A 23,891-nucleotide genomic window follows, 5' to 3' on the forward strand; every position below is an offset into this window, starting at 1 on the left:
TTGATTTTGCATGATCTACCCCAAGTTTAAATGGAAATTAGACATACTGCTGCAATATTAAGTTTGGTTTCTGAATCCATGGGTGACGAGCTTATATTTATTTCACAAATAAAGATACAGCTCTGGAATAAATTAAGAGATCACTTAACATTGATTTCTGAACTTGGAGTGGTCTCAATTGTTTCCAGAGCTGTACATTTAATAGCACCACAACTGTCCAGCAAGTAGCAGACAAACACAAAAACACGTTTCTTTTTCAATATCCCATTCTCTGTGAACTAGTTACTAAACAAATACAAAATAAAGGTAATATTAATCAATATTAATAAATATACAACACAAACAGAAGAAAATAAAGATTTAAAAGAACAATGTGCAAATTAAATTGTTTTCTTAAGTGTTATGACTTAAAATCCCGACTTTAAAAGGAGCATTTGAAGTAGACTTTTTAGATTCAAATACATATTTTAAAGAACTATATGTAAATGAACCTGTTTAAATGTTGCGGTTGTTGTTTTTAAGTGTTACAAACGTGTGATTTCAGTTATGTTGTGTGTGGAGGTTCCGTGCCAAAAATACCTACATGACTGTCTGGCTTTAACGATGATCGCATCAGAGTTGCAGTGTTTCACTATTCGTTTTAAAAACAATAAATGGAGCCTAAAGTACCTCCAAATTACAGATTCAGTGCATATTGACATACAAATTATATAAATGAAACCCCAACAGAGATATTAATACAATCATAAATAACAGATACAGTAAGTATTCAATTCAGTAGCTACATAAATAAAACCTGAATCTGAATGCTCAGACTATGCGCTGATTCTGTGCAAAATGACTAAAGTGAATGACTAAAGCCACATAGCTCTCAAGTTTTCAGAAACTCAATGCGTAAGATTTGTCACTTGAATAAAGACAGAAACCGGACAGCCTGAGCTGGAGCGTGTGTGGCGGGGGGGGGTGTGTGTCCGTATTTGTTGAGGGGGTGCACAAGGGGGTGGGGGTGTGCGCAAAAAGCATAGTTTGTTTGAAATGCTTGATATGCGTGTTACTATGTACCCAAACACACACTTATAACAATACTAAATACTGAAACAAAACCGTTTACCGGCACAGCCCTACTTCAGCCATGAAGGGGTTTTAGGTTTTTGATTTCCCTCTGTTCACAAAGGAATAATGTATATCCGGCTTATGGTAAAGTTAAAAGAACTATATCTTTGATCTTTGTTCTTTGGCAGTTATAGGTCATAAAAAGGAGACCAGCAATTATGAGACATTATCATCATGACATCAATGAGATGGCTGTGAGATTTTAGTTTAATCACAAATGACCAACCTGAGTAAGTTAAACAGTTCACACCCTGCCCCATGCGTGTCACGGGTGGGATAATTACTCAATAAGTCTCTCAGTCATCAGCCCATGAATCCACCCCCACAGTGTGCTCCCCTTCAGGCCATCTGTCCTTACCCGTTAAGGCTTGCACAAACTTCCCCTCTCTCTCCTAACCAATCGAGTATATCCAGTTGCTGTAAGACTTACATCATCGTAAATAATGATCTTACTTTCAAAAGTTCCATCACAAGAGTGAACTTTATTTTTGTTTGTTTGTTACTTCAGGCCAATTCATTAAGAAAAATAAAAAACTGTTGATGCTCTATATTTCTCCCTTCCGTTATTAACTTCGTGAACTTGAGCTAGCCTAGCCTTAACCTTTTGTATTGAGAAATGGTCAGAATGAAATGACTCACCTCATGGGGGCAGTTCTCACAAGGCATGAAAAAGCAGAGTCCACGGGAGAGGCGTTCTGTCCCCGAGGAGCAGCATGCATCTACTCCATTCTCTATGGCTTTGTTGACTCTATCCATAGGGAAGGCGCACAGAGCCGAGTCCGGAGAGGGAAGCCCCTTCTCTGGCTCAGACACAGCGAACACCCCGTACAGGATTTCAGATTTGTCATCCACCCCCAGCTCCTCAGCCAGCTCTTTGCCAGCCCTCCCGAAGTGGGCTGCCTGCAGTGCGTTGTAGACCACATCTCTATAAACTTCCCTCCTCCGTCGTTTTGGCTCGAAGCGGCACTCTAGAACCACCTCGCGATAATGGCGCATCTCCCACTCTGAGCGAGGGAGCCGTCCTAGGCGTGTTTGAAAGGGTGACAAAGGCACGTCCACACTCTCTCTCTGCACCGACAAGAAGTAGACATAATCCTGAGTGTAAAAGCTGTAAATGTAATTGATGGGGTAAGATGATAGGAACTCCGGAAGAACAGTCAGCCCCTGCACATCTGTGTAAAATCCGTCCTCTGTTGACACTGGCCGCCGCACCGATATGGACTTCCTGCTGTATGTTTGTGTCACTTTCTGGTCAACAGTGGCCGCCACAAAGAAGTACACAGTCTGGCCTTCTTCCACAATAGTGGCTTTTGTACCCAGAGGGCTAGCAACACAGTCTGGGCATTCTGAAGGTGTATTTGACTCTTTTTTATAAAGGCAAGTAGAATCAAGGAGTGATCCATCATCTAAAATGTTATGGAAGTAACAGACACCATACTGAGAACTGCCACAAGAGTATAGGTATGGAAGATATGGATCCACCAACAGGACCTGGTTATCCGTGTCCTCTGCGATTTTGGAGTCTCCATCAATGTCACACAAGCTGCAGATCTGGCATTTAGGGCTACCCACTGGACCAGTCTGTAATTCCCATAATTTACCAAAACTGCTATTTACAGATTCAATAATATTCCGTGAAGCCACATATATTGTACCGCTTGCCAATGTTGTGTTAGTCACTATGTTTTGTACAGGACTCAGAGTCTGGTAGTAAGGAAAAGTGTAGGGCACTGAGAAATCTATATTTTGTGAAGGGACTGACATGCAATCCTGGGCGAAGGCTGTCAGACTCAGCAGCCAGATACAAGTCACAAAAAGTATGGCCCCCTGGACCATCTCAGCTGAGACTGTGTGGGGAAAACAAAGTCTTCACAAACACTGTCTTCTTGTTTGTTACCTACAGGTTGCAAACTTGGAAAGGCCACTCTTCCCGGTCATCTTGGTCACCATTTAGAGATCACTTGGGAAAGAAAGGGAGAGACACAAAACAGAAGATTAACATTAAAACAAACAATGTTCCAGATGGGCCAGATGTATTAACTTTCACCTGCCCTTCAGGCTTCAGATCTCAGAAACAAACTTAGCATGTGTCCTTAAATGCAAGAATCTAATTGTGAACAGATAAATTAATGCACTTATTTACTGCATCATTTGACTTTTTTAATTATTACTTTTTTTGGGCAGAAAGTATGGTAGTGTGTTATGCTGGGAATTCTGGTGTGAACTGTTGACTTCCATGTTCCATGTTTATGTTCTTGCACTCTGAAGAGATAAACACAGATCACTGCCAGCAAGTTTCTGGGTTAATTTAGGCAAAACACTGCATGCAATACGTACATGCCGAGATGATGTCAGTAAGCTGTGTGATCTTACAATTTCCTTTATAATGTAAAGAACAACTAACAGTGTAATATGGCAAAACACCATTCAGTTGCTGTTATATAATTGCTTAAAAAATCCAAGGAATACTGTGCCTTCTATCCCACACTGTAGCTTGTAGTGCAGTGAGAAAAATGTGTCTTTGCAGTCTCTTACTGATTCACAATTCCTGTTAATCCTCTGGAATGGAGATAGGGAAGATTGGTCCATTGCTTTTGGTAAGATAAATTCTGTCATATATGTATGTGCATTAATTTAAATAATCTTATTAATTAGTCAGATTTAATGTAAACTGACTAAATATGGCACTTCATGCATCACCAAGCTGTCCCATAATGCCAGAGGTTATTCATGAAGAAAAGTCCAGGATACGCATGTCAAATATTCATGCCTGTAGGCTATTTTTTTAACTTGTTTAAAGTCCTTCTATAGCAACTTTGTCATTTGAATTCACAGGAAGTATTTCCCTAAGGCTTAGCTTGCTAGATATGTTGACACCATTGAACAACCCTCTGAAAGCCCTGTGTTGCATCAGAGTGCTACTGTCATTCAATAGCATAGCCCAAGCATATCCTCTGTAATATATGAGTTGCATAGTTCAGGAACCATCTTGTTCATTTAATACCTACATTCGTGAAAATGGCAAAATGGAAGACTAGAGCTGGATATTTTCCCCAAACACATTATAAGAAATTAAATAACAGTTATTCATATACTTTGCTGACATCTTTAGTATGAATGCATCAGAAGACAAAAGCTTTACGCTTTTGTTTTGCTTACGTCTTGCTGTTTACGGTTTGTTTGTATTTTTTATTTTATTTCACAGAATCTAAAAGAAAATCTTCTGTTTAATAAGTTATTAAAAAAACTTAAAGCAAGCTGTAAGCACATTTTAACATTCTCTGACTGATTCTCTGATTGTAAAAATGTATATCTAGTTGCAATACAACCTGCCACATTTAGGATCGAAAGAAAGGTCTCCAAAAGCTTATAACAAAAATTTAAATCAGTTTCCTCTATTGTTGTTGTTTCAGTTCAACTTCTCACAGAAGAACAGAAAAGTTGCTCATTAATAAAAAACTAGTAAAAGTATAACTTTTGTGTAAGATAAGAGCTTTAAGGGTCTTTTTTTAGTTAAACTCACTGTGATTAAGAGAACTGTCATCCTAACACATCACAAATGTGCCAACTTAATGTCAACAATAGGTCAAAGCAATTGGCTAATCCATCACAAAAATACATTTTTACACAATTCTCAAGACTGTGTGACTGCATTAGACAAGAGCAACATAAGATTTTTATATTAATATAGCGTATCCCTACTCACTCTCACTTTTTCTGCACCATGGGGATACCTCACAAAGCTCCCTATTCTCTTCCAAATATATAATTCAGTTAATTAAGGCTAATCTATAAATAACAGGCAAGTGAAAGCTCTGGAAGCAGCAGGCTGGTGCGGATAGTTTTTCATAATATCGACTGGGTACAAGTGCAGCTTGGGAGCTTGGCATGCATGCTGCTCATTTATTTGCATCACAGCTCAAGACATTCAAGACTGTGCTTTTTAATAATGTTGGTAATCTGAGCAAGGGAAGCATGTCTTTGTCTGTCTCATCTCAACTGTCCTGATGATATGTCCCCCCTATTTTTAAATTTCCACCTGGAATGACAGGGGTCGCTTCCCCCCCATGACAGCACTATTCTGTCTCTCACAATGAAATTGTGAATTTTAATTGGAAAATCAGATACTGAAGGAATAAATGGTTTTGGGGCAAGACTGATATTTATTTTATTTTATTCACTAAAAAGAACATTCAAACTGTTCAATTTTGCATAGAAGAAAATTAAATTCATGATGACTTTGTTTGATCAAATAAGGGGAATATATAGGTTTGTGCATATATAGGCCTACACCTTCGCTACTGTCTTAATACGGCATTGTTTTATAGATTTTCAATACATTCGGAGTGTTGTGAGCCACTGGTCCTGGGTCATTAATTAATAGAAGCATTCACAATGCTGGACTCCTTACAGACTGGAAACTTACTAGTTTGCATTCTTGTCACAATCCTACGTGCTTCTGAAAATAACAGATGCACCTAGGCTGAAGGTTACTCAGATTCGTGCATTAGAATTGAAATGATGATTACAATAAAACTGCAGGTGATTAATGGGCCAGTGGACCTGAAAAACTATAACATGCAGATTTTGTTCTTTTTTAAAATAGGATTTATTGCAGAAAAAAAAAAGCTTAATAAAATTCACAGTTCCGAAACACTAACCAATTTATAATCAAGTATGCTTTAATGTTTTGCGACTTGTTACATGTTAACATGGGCCAGTGTATATGAAACGAGACAGGCTGAAAGGTCATGAAGGAACTGCACAACTGTGAGTGTACATATTGATAGCACTGACAAACTAATTACTGCATGTTTTTTTTTTTTTCCCGCATTCTTAATACTTTAAACCCAAGGTCAGAAGACAACTTTCCATTAATATTTGGTGTACTCTATTCACATGTTGCATTAAGTACACAAAAAATAAAGACCGTTACAATACTTTACAGAAATGTGCAGAAGAACAGCTAGCTATCTGGCAGAAACCTTATTATATGGTAAGTTAAAATATTATAGACAAAACCTGGAGGCAGAATATTCTAACATAATGATCAATTTTTGAAACTGACAATGACAAACTCACAGAGAACAAGACAGGCTTATGTTATGAAAGGCATTAACCGATGTCTTACAGGTACAGTTTGAAACAAATGTTTTTTACGATTGAAGGGGAGACATTTTGTCAACCCGGGTCAGTTGCTATCTGTTCCCGGGGATTCATTTTAATAGAGGGCCCTACACCTGACACGAGATGAACATGTGAATCACAATGATATGACTGTGTCCTTGTTGACAGTCTTAGGTAGAGTAGTGATTAACTGTTAAGTAATTCCCACTCCTTCTGTGACGAACCTGAAAGGTAGGGTTATGGCAAACATCCACAACATCCATGGGAAAGATTCTCCCATTCACATGTAAATATACAGTTTTTATTCCATTCCTTTCACAGGAAACATTACTACTTACTACTTTCCAATACCATTTAGCCAGTTAATGTTATTTAAATATATATCTTACACATACAATTAATGGTTGTTTGATTAACCTTTTGACATTTTAAATACATTGCATTGCAGACGGAGCTCATTCAGCGATGCCAGCATGCAAGACCTCTGCTTTGAGTATACATTAGACCTTAAAGCATAGTAATCATGGTTTGGAGTCTGGTCTGTGTCATCAGTCAAATTGGCCAGGCACTGCTGGGGGTGGTATGGTGTGAAGTTTGCAACACAACGCTGACCCTTGTGTGTAGCTTAACTCCCCTCAGTGTTACCAGTGTGAGGTGTGCCAGTACTCCAACTTCTGCCTTAATTCGGCTGTTATTGTTGTAGGGCAGAAAGGTCTCAACAAGCAAGCTGTTACTTAATCTTTCTGGTGCTACTATGAGTACAATTGCCACAGCATGTGTTTTAAATGCAGATTGCATAGGAAAAAAACTCATTCAGTTTGCAGATTTTGCCATCATTTATAATAATAATCATTGTCTATATGTCTATATGTTACCTATAGATTCTGAATCCATACATAGCACTGGCAAAATACAGGTGGTATTAAGGGGTTAATTGTCCACAATCTGCTTCACAGTAAGAAGGAAGCCAGTCCAACTTAAAACAGTGGGAACTAATGGAAGTTTACTTTCAGTTGAAACATTTATTTATTTAGACATCACATAGCTTTCAACTTTTAGCCTTTAAAAAGCATGGTCGTGTATATTCTGTGGAAAGGGTCGTTCTGGCTGATCTACTTTGGCAAGTCTAGACAAGAGCTGTTTGGAGGAGTGGAGATTTGTATTTATTTTTTTCTAATCTTTTCTTCAATTGGCATTCCACGTTTAAATGGTAAACATGTCGATTAAAGCTTTAACCTCAAGTATAAACGGTAACCAAGGCTTATTAACCACGTGTCTATTCGGGAATAGTTTAAACCAGGGAAAGAATGGAAACCACAATGTGATTTATGACATGAAGCTGAACCAAAATTAAAACCAAGTTACTACACTGCTGGTGTTAATTCGATTAAGAAGTGCAGATATAATTCAAAAGAAAACAATCCCACTACACAATTAACTATTATTACACATAAGAGCTCATGTGTACTGACGTACGTGTGCGGATATTGTTGTCCAGCGTATTTGGCTGTCCCTCGTATCCGGAGCTGAAGTTAACACACATTTGGGTTTACACAGGATAGTTTCCAACTCATTTTCTACATACCGGCACGTATACTTTACTAAACACACGTCATTATGAAAAGCATGCATTACTTCTGATAAACTTTGAAATGACCAAAAACATACCTGAGAGGAGCTCTACCTCCAGAGCTGCCAGAGCATAATCCAATTCGTTTCCGAGTTTCTCCACACAAAACTTGTTTGGGGGTTATCAACCACCAGTAGTATAATTCTTTTTAAAAAGTGCAGGCCTTTTGATTTCTTCTTTCGTGTGATCAAGACGTTTACTTAGATATAGTTACACTTAAATGTGGTCATATTAAAAGCAACACCGCAAAGCTGCCTCAGTGGCTGAGAAGAGCAGTTCCGCGGGCTGCGCACTTGGTGCAGACGCGCCCCTCCCTGCCCGAGGCGGCTCTCCGGCTCTATTGCGCAATGGCTGGGCTGCGTCTGAGCGCAGGTTTATGTTGCCAAACTTGAAACATACTATCAGGGAACAATACAGTAAAAGTCATACACATACTTGGTTGTTATTATCATTTTCATTTTTCATTGCTTTTAAACTAAACCGCAAAACAACAATATTATGTGTATGATTTATGTTCACGTTATTTACTGTAAATGCCCCCCTCTTATTTCCAAAAGCATAGCTCACTCTAGAGTTTTAAAATGAAATTGGACAAAGATCCGGCCTGTACACAGTATAATCATGTAAATAACCATTTGGAAGGAGTGATTTTCCCCCTTTCCCTTTCATTCCTTTATTTTGTATTAGCTATTGTAATACAATCTGGTAAGGTTAAAAAATAGAAGGAAAAAAGGTAAACAGTTACTGGACATTGTCCAACAGAATGAGGAAGAAAGCAGCATTCCAGGATCCTGCAATAACTGCTTCCTGACAAACTCTGGCTAGACAGTGAAATTGCAGAATGTGAGTTCTGTCATCATACAATCAAGTTAAGTATCTTGGAATATTTTTGTTTTGTTTTGATTGTTCAGGGATAAGAAAAACAGAGGGTATCTGTCATATGTATCATAAGCACATATCCTGAGATTTGAAAACACAGTAATACAATAGTCTCCTAGACCATAAATTCTCTGACATCTCTAAGAATCAATTAAAGTACTGCCAATGGCCTGGATTTAAACTTCGAAGGGTTACTCTCTAACCTGTCCTCTGTGTTACAGTGCTACTTGTACATTGTGCAAATTGTCAGTAGTGTAGTGTATTTCACATTTCTCAATTGCTCCACTCCAGTATCTTGGGAAATAGTGACTGTTTTCTAAGGTCTTGCTGTTGATACCAACCCTGTTTTTACTCCTAAATAGAAAAATGGTTGTCATTCAAAATGATAGAAATGTAACAATATTCTGTAAAGCTTTTAAAGGTATTCATTTATGTATTATTTACTTCCTTCTGGGAGTCATATTTTAGTCATTTCCTCCTTTCAAGTATTATATTAATGTTCTACATTTATCTCTCAAACTATTCAGGCTCCCAAATGCTTTTCAATCGGTGTGCTTTCATGTACAATTCCCAGCTGGGTAGGGGGAATATGCATAATAATAATAATAATAATAATAATAATAATAATAATAATAATAATAATAATAATACTCATTCACAAAGAGCTGCTGTCAATGCAGAGAAGTATTGTATGCAATCACCCTTTTTTGCTTTTTGTCCAAAATGATAATGCAAACTTTGGTTAATGTCAGAGTGACAAAAATCTTAATTTAGATGCCAAAACACTAATATAATATGCACATCATTATATAATTTGAGTTGGTGCTCATTAGTATTGATTAATTGAAATATCAATTGGCTGTATATGTGTAGCTTCTATTAGTAATTTATGAATATATAAAATCACCTTTTGTACTGAGTTCCAGTAATAAATACATACAGTTTAAAATATGTGATAAAGAAATGACTAGAAGGTAAAGAAACACAAAAACAACACATAAATCAATCTAAAAACCATTAGGAACTAATTAAGGTCCATATACATTTGCAGTCTCACCACAACACGGTGAGTGAAAGATCAAGCCTGGTCGAAATCTTGTTTATCACACTTAACTGTTAGTTCGAGGATCTGTACAAATGTAATGGAAGTAAACTGATGTAATCCTTTTGTCTGTGTTGGAGATGTGGCTATACATGTAAGGAGGAAGGATGCTTTGAACATTTTAAAAAGTAAAACTCATGAATTACTTAAGTTTCTACTGTAGGTGAGGTGTTTCAAGGAGGTTGTCACAGCACATTCACAATACTGGGAATTACTGAACCTGACACTCTTCACTCTACAGGTGAAAGGAAGACAAGTATGATGGTCTTTATGCAGAAAAACTGACAGTGCAGCAATACTACTCTATGGGAAAACTGAACCAATTTCAAAATAAATGGAGTGATTCTAGTTAGTACAGGTAACAAAAATGTATGTTCTATATATGGATATGAATTGAAGGTGAAGCTATGACTCATTCAGGTATTTCACTATTAAATTCCATTATTGTTAAACCAGGAAAGAAAACAGCCTTCCCATCCCAAACAGCATTTGTCCAGTTGGGAAAATACAGAGTATGCAGATTGTATTGCAACCTTTTATTGAGTCCAGAGTGAGTAACTGTCTGGTTTCTGTTATGACAAAGTGGCTGGTTTTATGCAGAATGAAGTTGTGTCTCTGCAGCGAAACACACCCTTACTATGTAAACAAGATTAACCTCCTTACAGAGGGTAGTATACACTGAAAATCTGTTATTGAAAATTGATGGTATAGATGAACTTAAAAGATGATTTTTGGAAGATCTTACAAAAAAGCATGGAACACCATTCCACAAGAGATTATAACAAAATTATTTACCCATAGAATAATTCTAATGGTTTTGAATGAACTATTGGTTTATATTTTAAGATATATTGGATGTCAATTTGATTATTTTAATATGATTTCTTATATGTTTACAGAAGGGTTTATTTTATTTGCATTGAACACAAAATGGTGTTCTGGTCTAAATAACTAATAAGTGAGAGTGTGGATACAAAATTTAATTTTCTTTATATATGTTTGCCTTATTTGGGCCAGCACCTCATAGAAGTGAAGACGCTGTAGTGCATGGATGTTCTTAAGTTACATATATATATATATCCACACACCTAAATAAAATGTGTATTCAAAGAGTTTCCAAATTAAGGTTTTCCTTTTGATGGACAGTATTTATAGTAATTTAAAGTAGAGGGGGATTTATCATTAACTGAGAAAGACATTCAACATACACAAAGCTTTTTACTCAAATGTTGATGAACACTTTTTAATAATGTGAAATAATGACTATCCATGTATAACAGCTCTTGAATTTCTGTTTTAAAGTCTGAATAGCAAAACTAGGCTTGAAATAATAAACAGTGTTAAGGAATAAATACAGGTCCCCCTATTGTTTCCAGTGATGTCAAGTGCAGCTGTAACAACAGGGATTACTTTACCCCACCTACTGAATATAGTACTACATTGCCATGTGCCATACTATATACTTGCATTCTTGTTTTATTGATTTATTTTGTTTATTAATAGGAAAACAAGTAAGATTGCAACATAAAATAGCATTTTCAACAGAGTGCCATGTGATAGTACAACAAATACTAATAAACAGTTACAAAAACAGATTTTTGCAGGTCATATTTGGCTAGTTTATAAAACATCACAAAATGGCACAATTCAGCCTATACTAATGTTCAACAGTTACAGGGGAGATTTTGAAGAAAATAATTAATAAGCTCTTCACTTCTTCTATGACTGTATTTAATTTATGTATTACAGTTAAACAAGGAAACTATTCCCCAAATAAAGTTTCCTTGGCTATTATTTTTTTTTTAAAGTGGATTAAATCTCACAAATTAATCAACTATTGTATTGCTTTTTAAGTATGAAAATAGGTATTTTTATATCCATGCAAAACTTTTTTTTTTTTTAATCTCACCATGTAGTCTCTATAAAAAAAATGTTTAAGCATCGATTCAGAAGACAGACAACTTTGAAACCAAGGCAATCATTATTAGCTTTTGCTTTTATTATTATTGTTACAGCTTCTACTTTTGGTGCTACAGTAGTAAATGATGTCATTAGCACAATTAATGTCATAGTGAAAAAGCTGGGGAAATTAAGGTGGAATGTTTGCTCAACAGAATCCACATTTTTCTACAAAGGTTTATTTGATGCAATTAAAACTGTAGCAAATTTCCTTAGTGTTAAAATAAACAGTAAACACTTGTTTGCTATATAGATAACGAGAAAAGGACTGAAAATGGTACAGATACTGTTTTTGTTCTTCATGATTAAAAAATAAATAAAACATCTTCCTTGAGAGGATTTAATCACAATTGTTTTTAAAAATAATAAGCTGTTCAATATATTTTTAAAATGTCAAGCAGATCTCCTAACCTACATCAAAGATGACAAACCGTTACAATAAAGACAGAATGAAGTGTCAAATACATTTACAGTTTTAATAAAAGTAATCCTTTAATCACAGTCAGAAGGTCACTGGAATAGATGGCCTCTGTGAATTTCTCTAGGAATCAGCAGCCCATTTGTGTACTTCTCCAATACTCACCACTAAATAGCTACATTCATTGGAATGCATTAAAAAAAATAAAGACAATGCATTTGCATTCCCATTACATCCCACTATATATTAGAACCAAGTTTAAAAAAAACAAAAATCACCCACGCCAAAAAGAAAAGTACACAAGCTATTAGAGTACAGTACACATTTAACAAAACTAAAAGAACTGTGGGCTTATACGTTATCTTCTGAGTGAACACATGTTATTTCAGTTACTTGTACAGCAACAAGAGCTTCAATTCATCTCATGTTTGCCACCCTGATGTCACATGCAAGTACAATATTTTTAAGTGTGGCAAAGTTTGCAATTTTAATTGGTTAAACATACAAATTGTATCATTGGTTACATACAGGTGCAAATAAACATGATCCTTGAAGTCTGGTTTCAATTAGCAATGTTACATGAGGTCCCCCACCATAGATCATGGCATGTGGACAAAAGGAACAGTGATGACGTGTATATCTAGATACTGAACTGTGCTGCAAACTTGAGTTGAAGCTGAATATTTATAGCTGAGCTATAATCATTAATATTAGAGCAGACAATTTTCCTAAGCCACAGATCACGACAGGATAATCAAAATCATGATCCTCTTGTGCTTGTTATACCAGGGGGTAAGAGGCCAATTGATTTATTAACAACTGGAAGTACATTAGGCCAGTAGATCGCAGGTCATTTAAAAAACATAAATTATTTTTAATTCAATTAAAATCTTTTCCAGTAAAGCAGAATTTATAAAGCTAAGCACTGAAGAACAGAGGTGGAAACATTTAAAGTTAAACTACTTCCTTTTAGTATTGCATATTCATTAATTGGTTAGAATAACAAATAACATCTGTCTCTGGTTTTCTCAGCTTGATGGTTAGCTTCTATGAAACCAGAGAGTTTGTTACAGGGTCAGTATGTCTGTGGACTGAGAATAAAGAGACGGTCCTCCTCCTTCCGAATCCACTTCAGCAGCTTGTTAATGGTTGCCACAGCCAGGGCTTTGGTCCCCAAAGGACTGAAGCATAGGTAGAGCTCGAAGCCACTGGTCACCTACAATCACACAACAAGCCAACGATTACAACAACACACAATTAAAAACTGAACACTTTGATATCAACTGACTGATCATCTGTATTGAGTACGCTGAAGTTATACAAATTACAAATTAACAAACATTAAATGCAGAATGTTTTAAGTGAAATTCACTGTTTAAACACTAGTTCAGAATTTGAAATTGAATAATTTTTTTAAGTAACTGGGTAGCTTCGTCTCATATACACCCTTACTTTTCTGTAAACTCTTTCTGCAACACCAGTATCTGAGTCTATCTGTACAGGGTCTCACCAATGCCAGCAGGTTCTCCCTCTCCCCACAGTGATAGACAGAGCGCAGGGGTCGTGTGGGATGATGGATGCGACTGTGCAGATACTGGTACAGTCCCATCAGCCTCTCCTGCTCCTCCTCAGATAGGTAAGGTGTGGGGAGCTGAGGGCTGTTGTGGACACAGGAACAAAGAGATGCTTCATGTCAGTTAAGAAGCTACCATGATGACAGAATTGTTTTTTCTTTTTACACAAATGTATCTCAAGTAGTGCACATATGTTTCTGGTTTTGTTTATTAAAGGCTTTTGTTATGATCATTTGAAGACCTGAAATTGTTAACCCTTTCAAACACATGACAGTGTTGTACAGGAAAGAAGAGTCACAAACAGCTATTGTAAACTTCATGATCACAAATTCAATTTGTTTCAAGTTTGAAGTCTCTCGACATTTTTTGAAATAAGAATAGAGTACAAGAACAGAATGGAAGCATGTATTGGTCTTTATTAAAATGCAAATGTAATCCCACAGTTGCATTTTCATTTTCCATTTATGCACGCGTTATTTAGGTAAAAATGCAAAGATAATCATGCCATTTGTATTTTTTATATTCCAGTACGCACATTCGCTGACAATATTAACATTTAAAATTGCTTTTGCATTAACATTTGATTTTCAAAGACTTCCCCGGCAGATATACAACAGATTGGATGTTTAAAGTGATATTAAAAGCATTTAAGCATATTGTTAAGCCCTAATGTAGCCAAGCTTGAATTGCGCTTCATTCTGTAAGCACATAACGTGGCTTACTGTAAGTTAACCAATTAGATCCTAACTTTATTACGCTTGTGTACAATCGGATCACATTCTGTTGCGCAGATTTTCGCGGTTCTGTGCAGATCTGCAGAATCCCACCGATCCCATTGGTGGAGCAGCACAGATCTGCGCAGAACTGAGATTAGCTGTGCTACACAAACGCGATGACCGTGTCAAGGCATGCATGATTATGATTAGACTATGAAACAGCTCCCTGACCGGCCACCTCGCAAAATACTGTAACTTATGTCCATTCATCTTGTGTTGAATTTTCGTTTACTCACATATTTTAGTTATCGTTTTTTTCCCCAACAGTATTTTGTCTCGTTATCGTCACTGAAAATGGGTCGTTGACGATTATGGTTGGTCATGGTTTTCGTTGAGGATATTCACACTGGTCTGTTTGTACTGTACTGCTACTACTGTTTTGACTCTTGCGTTAGTGTAGCGCCTGGGTATAATAAGAGCGCATTATAGATAAAATGTACAATGTAGTTGAGGAGGTAAAGAAACAGGCATAGCTTGCGAGATGCACACCAGTTCAAGAAACGGGAAAGGCGGAGTACTTTGTGCGGTTTTAACGGATCTAATGTGCCCTCCTTGACGGACAACTTTGGATGACAGACTACAAATGACGTATGGGATGCAGAGGCAGCAGCCTGCGGCGGCTGAGCGGCTTCCTGCTCTGTCGTCACGGCTCTGCGCGTTGTCTCTTCAGTGCTCACCATCATTGTCGTGCTCGCCACGTGAGTTCAGCTGCGCATGTTGCCGCAAACTGTCTTCAATGTAAATTGAGTGTGAAGTGCTCCTATACTTTCCACGGGTGTATCTGCAGCCTCCGCCATCTTTCCATTTTTATCAGTAGCTGCGCCCCAGGTAGACCCAACTAATCGATAATTAATTACATTTAAAGATTTCAATATATTTTAATAATCAGCGTTGTCGATTACTTGTTGCAGCCCTACTGTCCCTGAGTACTATTGTACCTGTAAGTGTGTTTTAATGACGAGATGGCTGACGCCAGCCAGTGATGTTGTAAGTCTGCCAAGTCTGCCAAGACTGCCAAGAAATAATAATAATAATAATAATAATAATAATTGGATATGGAGCCAAATGAACCGCTGCAACACTGGGGCATGAACGTCATTCACGGGACTTGTAGTTTTCATTGTCTTCTCTGTTAATTGGGATAATCCACAACCGAACTACATTTCCCACATTTGATACCGTAATAATGATTTGTATAAAATGTTGTTATTATCATAATCATGTCAATGTAGTATTTCCTTATAGAGTTCAAAAATTGTATTCACACTGTGCGCCCAAATTGTATTTCACATTTGCACAACATTATTTTTACTCGCACTGTAGAGCCCTGCATTTGTGGCAGGATATGTCATAAGAATGAAGCATTATAAAAACATGTGGTTTCTGTGGTTGTGACAAGAAAGTAGGGCTCTTAGCAGAGTTAGCAGTGAGTATCTGAGTGAGGGAAATATCATCTCCATTAGCAAACATAACCACTTTGAGCCGCCTTACCTGGTGTAGAGCCCGGAGCTTTTGGACTTGTAGACAAAGTGCCTGAGTTCTGGAATGCCCACCTGGGAGACAGGGTAGCTGGGGGCCCGCAGTGCCTCCTGCAGGGCCTGGTAGGCACTGCGCCGACGGAGTCGTTCCAAAAATCTCCGCTTGCAGTCGGACAAGTTGAAGAAGTCCTCACGGTCAGTGGAGACCAGGATGAGGCAGAGGTCAGACGCCTGCTCCAGGTAGGAGATGTGGGCATGAAAGAAGCCAGCTGTGTTGAATTTGGGCAAGCAGATAGGAGTCCAGCCCTCCCCCTCACGGAAAGAACTGGAGGAACCCACCAGATTGAAAAGCAGGTGCAGGTCCATGTGATGGAGGTACTGGTCTTTCTTCCGCACCAGAGTCACTAACTGGTTCCCTGCTAGCAGAATGGAGAAGACCAGGCTTTTGGCCTTTGCAGCCTGCAGGCTGGAGGAGATGACATCGCGGGTGGAACTGGGGAGGGGGAGGCAGGTGACGGCGCACAGCAGGAACCCCGGGTCCCGGTCCAGGAGCCTGAGGAGGTTGTCAGTGAGGTGCTCCGATCCAGCCAGCAGCCGCCGCAGGTCATAGTTCTGCTTGTGCTGGAAGATGTGGGTGAGCTGTGTCAGAGTGAGCAGGCTGAGGATCTGGAAGTAAATGTAGAGAAGCTCGCGGGTCAACTCTCGCTCGGACTGCTGCGTCCGGGCCACTCCCACCAGCACCAGGGGGCTCTTGCGCAGGAAGACCACTTTGTAGCCATCTGGAAATCAGAAGACACCGGATATGGAAGCTTTGGGAAGAGTTCAGAGCACACCCAATAGACCTATCTTGGGACAGAATTATAATAAGCAAGGAATAGGTAGGTATAGGCTATAGAAATAAGAAAAGGTGAAAAATAAGAACAAAAGCTGCAAAATATATTATTATTAGACACCAAGCAAGCACGGAATTCTGAATAGGACACAATAGGATTGGATATCCTCTCTCAGCAGTACATCACAGCTTTCTTTGGCTCTTCAGGCCTCACATAGGGTGAGAAGAATACTACAGTTATGTACATTTTTATCTAAAATGCCTCTCCCATCACTACTAAGAATTCCTTGTGCAGTGCTCTTATACAATAACGACATGATATCTGTTCTCAGTGAAATTCCTAATGATGTGGGAAAAGTAAAAGCCAGCCAAGCAAATAATATATTCAATGACCTCAATGGCTTTTTCCAGCTTTTTTTTTTTCCCCCAAGACAGAAAACAGGAGACACTTCTTCACACAGAGAGTGGTCACAATCTGGAACAAACTCCCTAGTGATGTGGTTGAAGACGATAATTTGGAAACATTCAAAAATAGACTGGATAGGATCCTTGGGTCACTTAGTTATTAAAGGACAACAAACAAGCACGTTTGGTCGAATGTCCTCCTCTTGTTTGTAAACTTTCTTATGTTCTTCTAATGTTCTTATGTTCTCAGGCTGTTTGAGCAGCAAAATATCACTAGGTAAACTCAAAGGGAATTCATAAATTGCATCTTGGTTCAAACACTTTACCCCTACACAAAGATTGAAAGCAAGTCCTTGGCATTACACAACCCTTTTCACAAGATGTTTATTGCAAATTCCCTACAAAACAGTGGTGAATTTATCCAGCAATCCTTTTTAGACAGCTTGTGCCCAGGCAGTCCTCTCTTACCTGCGTGGATAGATCGGATGACATTCTTCTCAGCTTCCACGAAGGACACCAGTGCCATCATCACTCCCATAGTGCTGGACAGGGCCTCCTCGGTGCCATAGCGAGAATATATAGGCTTCCCTGCCTCACTCAGCACGAACACATGCTTCCGCCGCCTCCTCCACACCTCGCTGGTCATGTCGTCATCCTCCTCCACCCTCCGACTGAGCTTGGCCTCCTCCCCCTCATCTTCTTGCTCCCCTTCCAGCCCCCTTCTTTCATCCCCCCGCTCTTCTTTCTCCTCCAATTGTGCACTCAGCTCAGAGGCTGTCTCCACACCCCCTGCTTCCTCATTATCGGCTGTGAGGTCTTCAAAAGAGCGTGTGTGGACAAACATGGCATTGTCTTGCCCAGCCCCTGTAGAAAACAAAAGACATTGGGATGGTAGATTATAATTGAATCTCTACAGTGAACAAAGGACATTAAAATCAATACAAAAATTAATTATTGGTGATTTACTGGAGACATCTTCTGATACTGGCTTGCTCGTGTGACCAGAAACATTATGCAATATTTGGATTAAAATTGGATTCTAAAGTATATATGAGGTTTTGCTTGTAAACCAGAAATGATGATAAAAATAGCAATTTTTCCCATCTGTTCTGCCTGTTTTGCAAGGACACAGTAAGCTTGAACACTTGGTAGCTCTGTTTATTTTTTAAATAAACATGATGTTGAAGAAAGAAAAAGGACTGCCTTGTTCAACATTGGAGCATTGGGTCATGACTGTTGTGACTGTTTGAATCAGTAGTTTCAAGGACTTTTATTACGTAATATTACGTAATAGGTCAAGAGGACGTATTGTATGGAATGAATCAGCAAATTTAACTTTCTCTGAATTATTCATATCCTGTAAATGAACTTCAGTCTTCATTATCTACAGTGCTTATTGATTTGTACATTACCTTATGTTATTGCAACTATACATTTTTCCAGAGCTATCTTGTAAAGCACTCAGCCCATGTTAACAATCTTTAAAGACCCAGTTATCAGAAAACACATCATATACACTCACCTAAAGGATTATTAGGAACACCTGTTCAATTTCTCATTAATGCAATTATCTAACCAACCAATCACATGGCAGTTGCTTCAATGCATTTAGGGGTGTGGTCCTGGTCAAGACAATCTCCTGAACTCCAAACTGAATGTCTGAATAGGAAAGAAAGGTGATTTAAGCAATTTTGAGCGTGGCATGGTTGTTGGTGCCAGACGGGCCGGTCTGAGTATTTCACAATCTGCTCAGTTACTGGGATTTTCACGCACAACCATTTCTAGGGTTTACAAAGAATGGTGTGAAAAGGGAAAAACATCCAGTATGCGGCAGTCCTGTGGGCGAAAATGCCTTGTTGATGCTAGAGGTCAGAGGAGAATGGGCCGACTGATTCAAGATTATAGAAGAGCAACTATGACTGAAATAACCACTCGTTACAACCGAGGTATGCAGCAAAGCATTTGTGAAGCCACAACACGTACAACCTTGAGGCGGATGGGCTACAACAGCAGAAGACCCCACCGGGTACCACTCATCTCCACTACAAATAGGAAAAAAAGGCTACAATTTGCACAAGCTCACCAAAATTGGACAGTTGCCTGGTCTGATGAGTCTCGATTTCTGTTGAGACATTCAGATGGTAGAGTCAGAATTTGGCGTAAACAGAATGAGAACATGGATCCATCATGCCTTGTTACCACTGTGCAGGCTGGTGGTGGTGGTGTAATGGTGTGGGGGATGTTTTCTTGGCACACTTTAGGCCCCTTAGTGCCAATTGGGCATCGTTTAAATGCCACGGCCTACCTGAGCATTGTTTCTGACCATGTCCATCCCTTTATGACCACCATGTACCCATCCTCTGATGGCTACTTCCAGCAGGATAATGCACCATGTCACAAAGGTGGAATCATTTCAAATTGGTTTCTTGAACATGACAATGAGTTCACTGTACTAAACTGGCCCCCACAGTCACCAGATCTCAACCCAATAGAGCATCTTTGGGATGTGGTGGAACGGGAGCTTCGTGCCCTGGATGTGCATCCCACAATCTCCATCAACTGCAAGATGCTATCCTATCAATATGGGCCAACATTTCTAAAGAATGCTTTCAGCACCTTGTTGAATCAATGCCACGTAGAATTAAGGCAGTTCTGAAGGCGAAAGGGGGTCAAACACAGTATTAGAATGGTGTTCCTAATAATCCTTTAGGTGAGTGTAAGTCCTAACTGTGTCTGTTAGAGTATTCTAGTCAAAGTGCTCTTAATGGGCAGTGTATATAGTGTTTTACAACATAATCATACTGCTTTTTTCCTTTTCCTCTTTGGACATGTTCTGGTATCTCTTACTTATTATCTGTTAAAATACACCTACTATTAAAATTATAGACTGATCATTTATTTGTCAGTGGGCAAACGTACAAAATCAGCAGGGGATCAAATACTTTTTTCCCTCACTGTATGTGGAATTTCCATGTGTGGTTAAAGAGGTGAATTAAATGCATTCCCACAACTGCAATGTGGTTTTATGGTCAAAGACATTCTGTCAACATTGATTTTATCATGTAGTTCTGCAAAGCAAAACTAATAATATTTTCCAAGGCACATATATATTTACAAAAGGTAAAGATTTGCCAATGAGGGTGGAAGCATTGCATTCCTAAAGGATTAATCCCATTACATGATGGACAAAAAGATTTGTGTTGATTTATGTACTAGGGCATCAGTATTAACTTTTTGCAAAAGGAATCTAACTTTCTCTGAATCCAGAATAGCATTCAACACAGAGAAACAGTTCTTTAAATAGGGAAACATTGGCATACAATTATCTTCTGTTTTGGAGTTCAAGGGCTATTCTTCTGGGATGTTTGTGAGAAGATGGAAAATGCATGTTTCATTCTTGGATTCTTTGGCTCTGGCTTGTATGCCTGCCAGCACTCACCTTGTGCCAGAGAAATTAAAACTGCACTTTCCTCAAAGCTCCTAGAAATACCCAAAGGAGACTGGCTAGGAGATATAGATGATTTCCAGACTTCTGGAATAAAAGACAATGTTCCATACAAAATTGCTTTACCCTGTTAGATAATTTCATATGTGGTTAAAATAATATTGTGTTGCCCCTAGTGTGCTGCGTTATCATCCAAGATAACGATCTGCCATTCTGTGTACATATCCCAAGGGGGACAAAAGGAAAGGGAAAGAATTATATCAGGATTATTCATATATTATTAAATATTATCTAGTCCTTAAAGGTGGATTTTCTTAATTCATGGTGAATCCAAAGTGAATCATCATAGAGGTGTGGAAAAAGTTTTTGGGGATATCTGTAACAATTGTGAAACAGTATCCATCAAACCATCAGGAAAGGGACACAACACTTTAGCAACATGACTGGTATTGTTACACTCAGTCCACGATGTGACAAGTACTGATGGTACTGATGAAAACCATTCAAAAAAACTAAAACTTTAGTATTGGGTTCAAATACACATTACTAAAATTTACAATTTTAAAAGCATGCTTAGAATGTTAGAATAATATTCTATTCCCTAGTAAGGGGACTAAAATGATAGCCTGCATGTCATTCTACTTAGGCCCTTTAACAAAATACAATGTGCGAAGTACTCTACATAATTTGCTTCAACTGAAGTTGTATTTTTAGAATATAATAATAAATCAAATTAAATACTTTGTAAGTAGGAAATAACATTAATCCTTGTCTTTTTTTTTCTCTTAGTAGCATTGGACATCAAAATGTCAGTAAGATCTACTTTTCTTGACAATCTATGACAATGTAAGTCCAACATTAGGATACAAATCCAAAAAGACAAAACATACACTATGTTTAATATTCAGCTTGGTATTTCAGTGATCTCACTGCAAATTAACTTAAATGTGTTATTTTTGCTTTGTTTTGTTTTGTTTTACTTGGCCTCCCTTCTGTAGCAGTTGCCAATGCAATATGAATGAATTATGGTTTTCTTAAAGAGCAGCTTTCGAGCCAAAACCAAATCAAAGTAACATAAATATCCCTGAATATCTCTGACCAGTCTTAACTGGCTACAATTCACTGCACAAACAGATCATTACAATGTGTGACTCTGGGCCGGGAGGTAAATAAAATGAAACATTCAGGGAAAATTATTGATCAGAAAAATGGAAACATGAAGGCTCACAAGTCCATACAGGCATCTTACGTATGGTATTGTGTCTGTGTACCAGATCTTCCATTAATATGGTCAAGACATATGTGTTGAAAAAAGGATTACAGAGTGAAAATATTGGTTTGATTTGCATTGGGAAGAGTGCTCAAACCATTTCTCCTGATCTCCAGAGGGAACAACTGCATCAGGCCCCTCAGTGAAATCTAAGCATGTCTACCTGGTTCTGTTCCCTCCACCAGTCCTGGAGTGGGGCTATCTGATCTCTCGTTGCGGAGTTTGTCCACTGGAGCCAGGCTGCCATTCTGTATCTCCCACACCACCTTCTTATTGTGGACATCCGCTGCCATGCTGGCAATCAGCTACATTCAGTTAGTCTCCACAGAAAAGGTCCTGCAGAAATAAAAAGCAGTGTTAAAGCTAACCAGACCAATGACAATGTTTATAAACAAATGAGTGTAACTACATGGACTAACCTGTTAGTTCCTAACTTTACTTTTGCAATGTCTAAATAACTAATGCACTAATAAAGTGTACACTAATATCTGTAGGCTAGAATGTTGAATGGTCAAATTCCACATTTTCTAAGAAGCATTAGTTATGATCATTCATGTGTCAGAGTTTCAAAATATTTTGTAGCATGACCACAGATCACATCAGACACTGATCTTCCCAAATCTCACTACAGCTCCTTGGTATTTATTGGTCAAAGACAGATTTTAGTAATTTATAAATCAAATACAATCAGATCTCAGAATATGAACAAACTAAAAGGGAGGATACTTTAATAACAGTTTAATGGAAACAGGATTACGAGCTATTTTGTACACACTACAACTGTATTGTAATCTCTCTCTCTCTCTCTCTCATATATATATATATATATATATATATATATATATATATATATATATATAAAAATACAGTATCTTAATGCAGTAATTTAAATGTCTAGAACATATGCAGATACCTATGTATTAAGTACTGAGGTATTGCGTGTTATATAGTTTATATAATATCATGGATATATAGGTATCAAAATCGTAGGCTATAGTTTTACAAATATATAATTGTCTGTAAACAGACTATACTATATGACGTTTACATAGAATAAGTTAATTGCACATCAGTCCAGACTTTAAAGCACGTACAAGTATTCTGAAAAAAAAGTGTGTTTTTAAAATAAACTACTGGTGTGCTGTTATTAACATCAAAGGCAATAATAAGAATAATGTTTGTATATCAACAATAAGAAGCAATTGTCTACAAAATGTTCGTTATTTTCTGTTTTACACGATCAGGGTAAATGCATTGCTAATAATTACAGAAACAATATCCTTGACCTGAAACACGGGTGGTTACACAAATCTTTTCATGCAGCGGCCTTTGCAATCATAAACTACTGACTTTTCTTAATCAGTGCATATTGTCAGAACTGTAGATAGTTATGCTTGATTTATCTTGGAAGACACATTTCTTTTATCTAAAAACGTACTACGCAGTAGCTCAATTACGCGGATGTAAAGTTCGTCGCTGTCTCGGACTAAGAAATGTTGCACAGACCTTGCATTGATCCAAACGAAAGTACATCTTCTGATTATTTTCTCCTAGCTGTAAAAACAGTGGATCTGTCACAAGGGTCACTGCCCAACACCAACCGCACTGGATTCTGGGATTTGAAGTTTTGAAGTCAATCTAGCTCTTTCCAAAGGTAGTACTAGTGTACTAATTTCCAATGTATTAATTTTCATGTGTTTAGTTTTTTTTAGAGGTAGGCTATAACAAAACAATATCATATTAGCTAACATCCATAAGCTATACATTAAAGCTCATTAAAAGTGACAGTTCCTCAGAATTATTATTAAAATAAACGACACAAAACAAGCTCCTAAACTTCATCTCCCATCATGCCCTGCAAATGAAAACGTCCATTAGCTTCC

General features: G+C 37.9%; 2 protein-coding genes across 2 annotated transcripts in view; both read right to left on the bottom strand.

Annotated features, from left to right (window-relative positions):
* The window catches only part of mst1rb (macrophage stimulating 1 receptor b), a 33,296-nt gene extending 25,117 nt beyond the window's left edge, over nucleotides 1-8,179 (bottom strand). The window contains exons 1-2 of the mRNA XM_066698131.1: nucleotides 7,909-8,179; nucleotides 1,753-3,073 (exon numbers count right to left, since the gene is read on the bottom strand). Of these exons, the coding sequence (XP_066554228.1) occupies nucleotides 1,753-2,949 (1,197 nt within the window). The 5' untranslated portion in view covers nucleotides 2,950-3,073; nucleotides 7,909-8,179. The remainder of the gene's footprint in view (nucleotides 1-1,752; nucleotides 3,074-7,908) is intronic.
* Nucleotides 8,180-11,829: 3,650 nt separating this feature from the next.
* mon1a (MON1 secretory trafficking family member A) lies at nucleotides 11,830-23,627 on the bottom strand. The gene is made up of 6 exons (XM_066698132.1): nucleotides 23,515-23,627; nucleotides 22,172-22,344; nucleotides 17,762-18,157; nucleotides 16,070-16,835; nucleotides 13,739-13,886; nucleotides 11,830-13,444 (listed from the first exon to the last, which is right to left on the bottom strand). The coding sequence occupies exons 2-6, from the start codon at nucleotides 22,299-22,301 to the stop codon at nucleotides 13,304-13,306; spliced, it is 1,581 nt and encodes a 526-aa protein (XP_066554229.1). The 5' UTR covers nucleotides 22,302-22,344; nucleotides 23,515-23,627; the 3' UTR covers nucleotides 11,830-13,303.
* Between the last annotated feature and the right edge of the window lie 264 nt (nucleotides 23,628-23,891).

Source organism: Amia ocellicauda, chromosome 3 (assembly GCF_036373705.1).
Source record: "Amia ocellicauda isolate fAmiCal2 chromosome 3, fAmiCal2.hap1, whole genome shotgun sequence".
Taxonomy (NCBI): Eukaryota; Metazoa; Chordata; class Actinopteri; order Amiiformes; family Amiidae; genus Amia; species Amia ocellicauda.

Excerpts from the sequence above, each read along its gene's own strand:
- mon1a (XM_066698132.1), bottom strand. The coding sequence starts at position 22,301 with ATGGCAGCGGATGTCCACAATAAGAAGGTGGTGTGGGAGATACAGAAT. Across the intron at positions 16,836-17,761 it reads CATCCGATCTATCCACGCAG|ATGGCTACAAAGTGGTCTTC; the intron begins GTAAGAGAGGAC and ends TCTGATTTCCAG. Across the intron at positions 13,445-13,738 it reads GGGAGAACCTGCTGGCATTG|GTGACCAGTGGCTTCGAGCT; the intron begins GTGAGACCCTGT and ends GTGTGATTGTAG.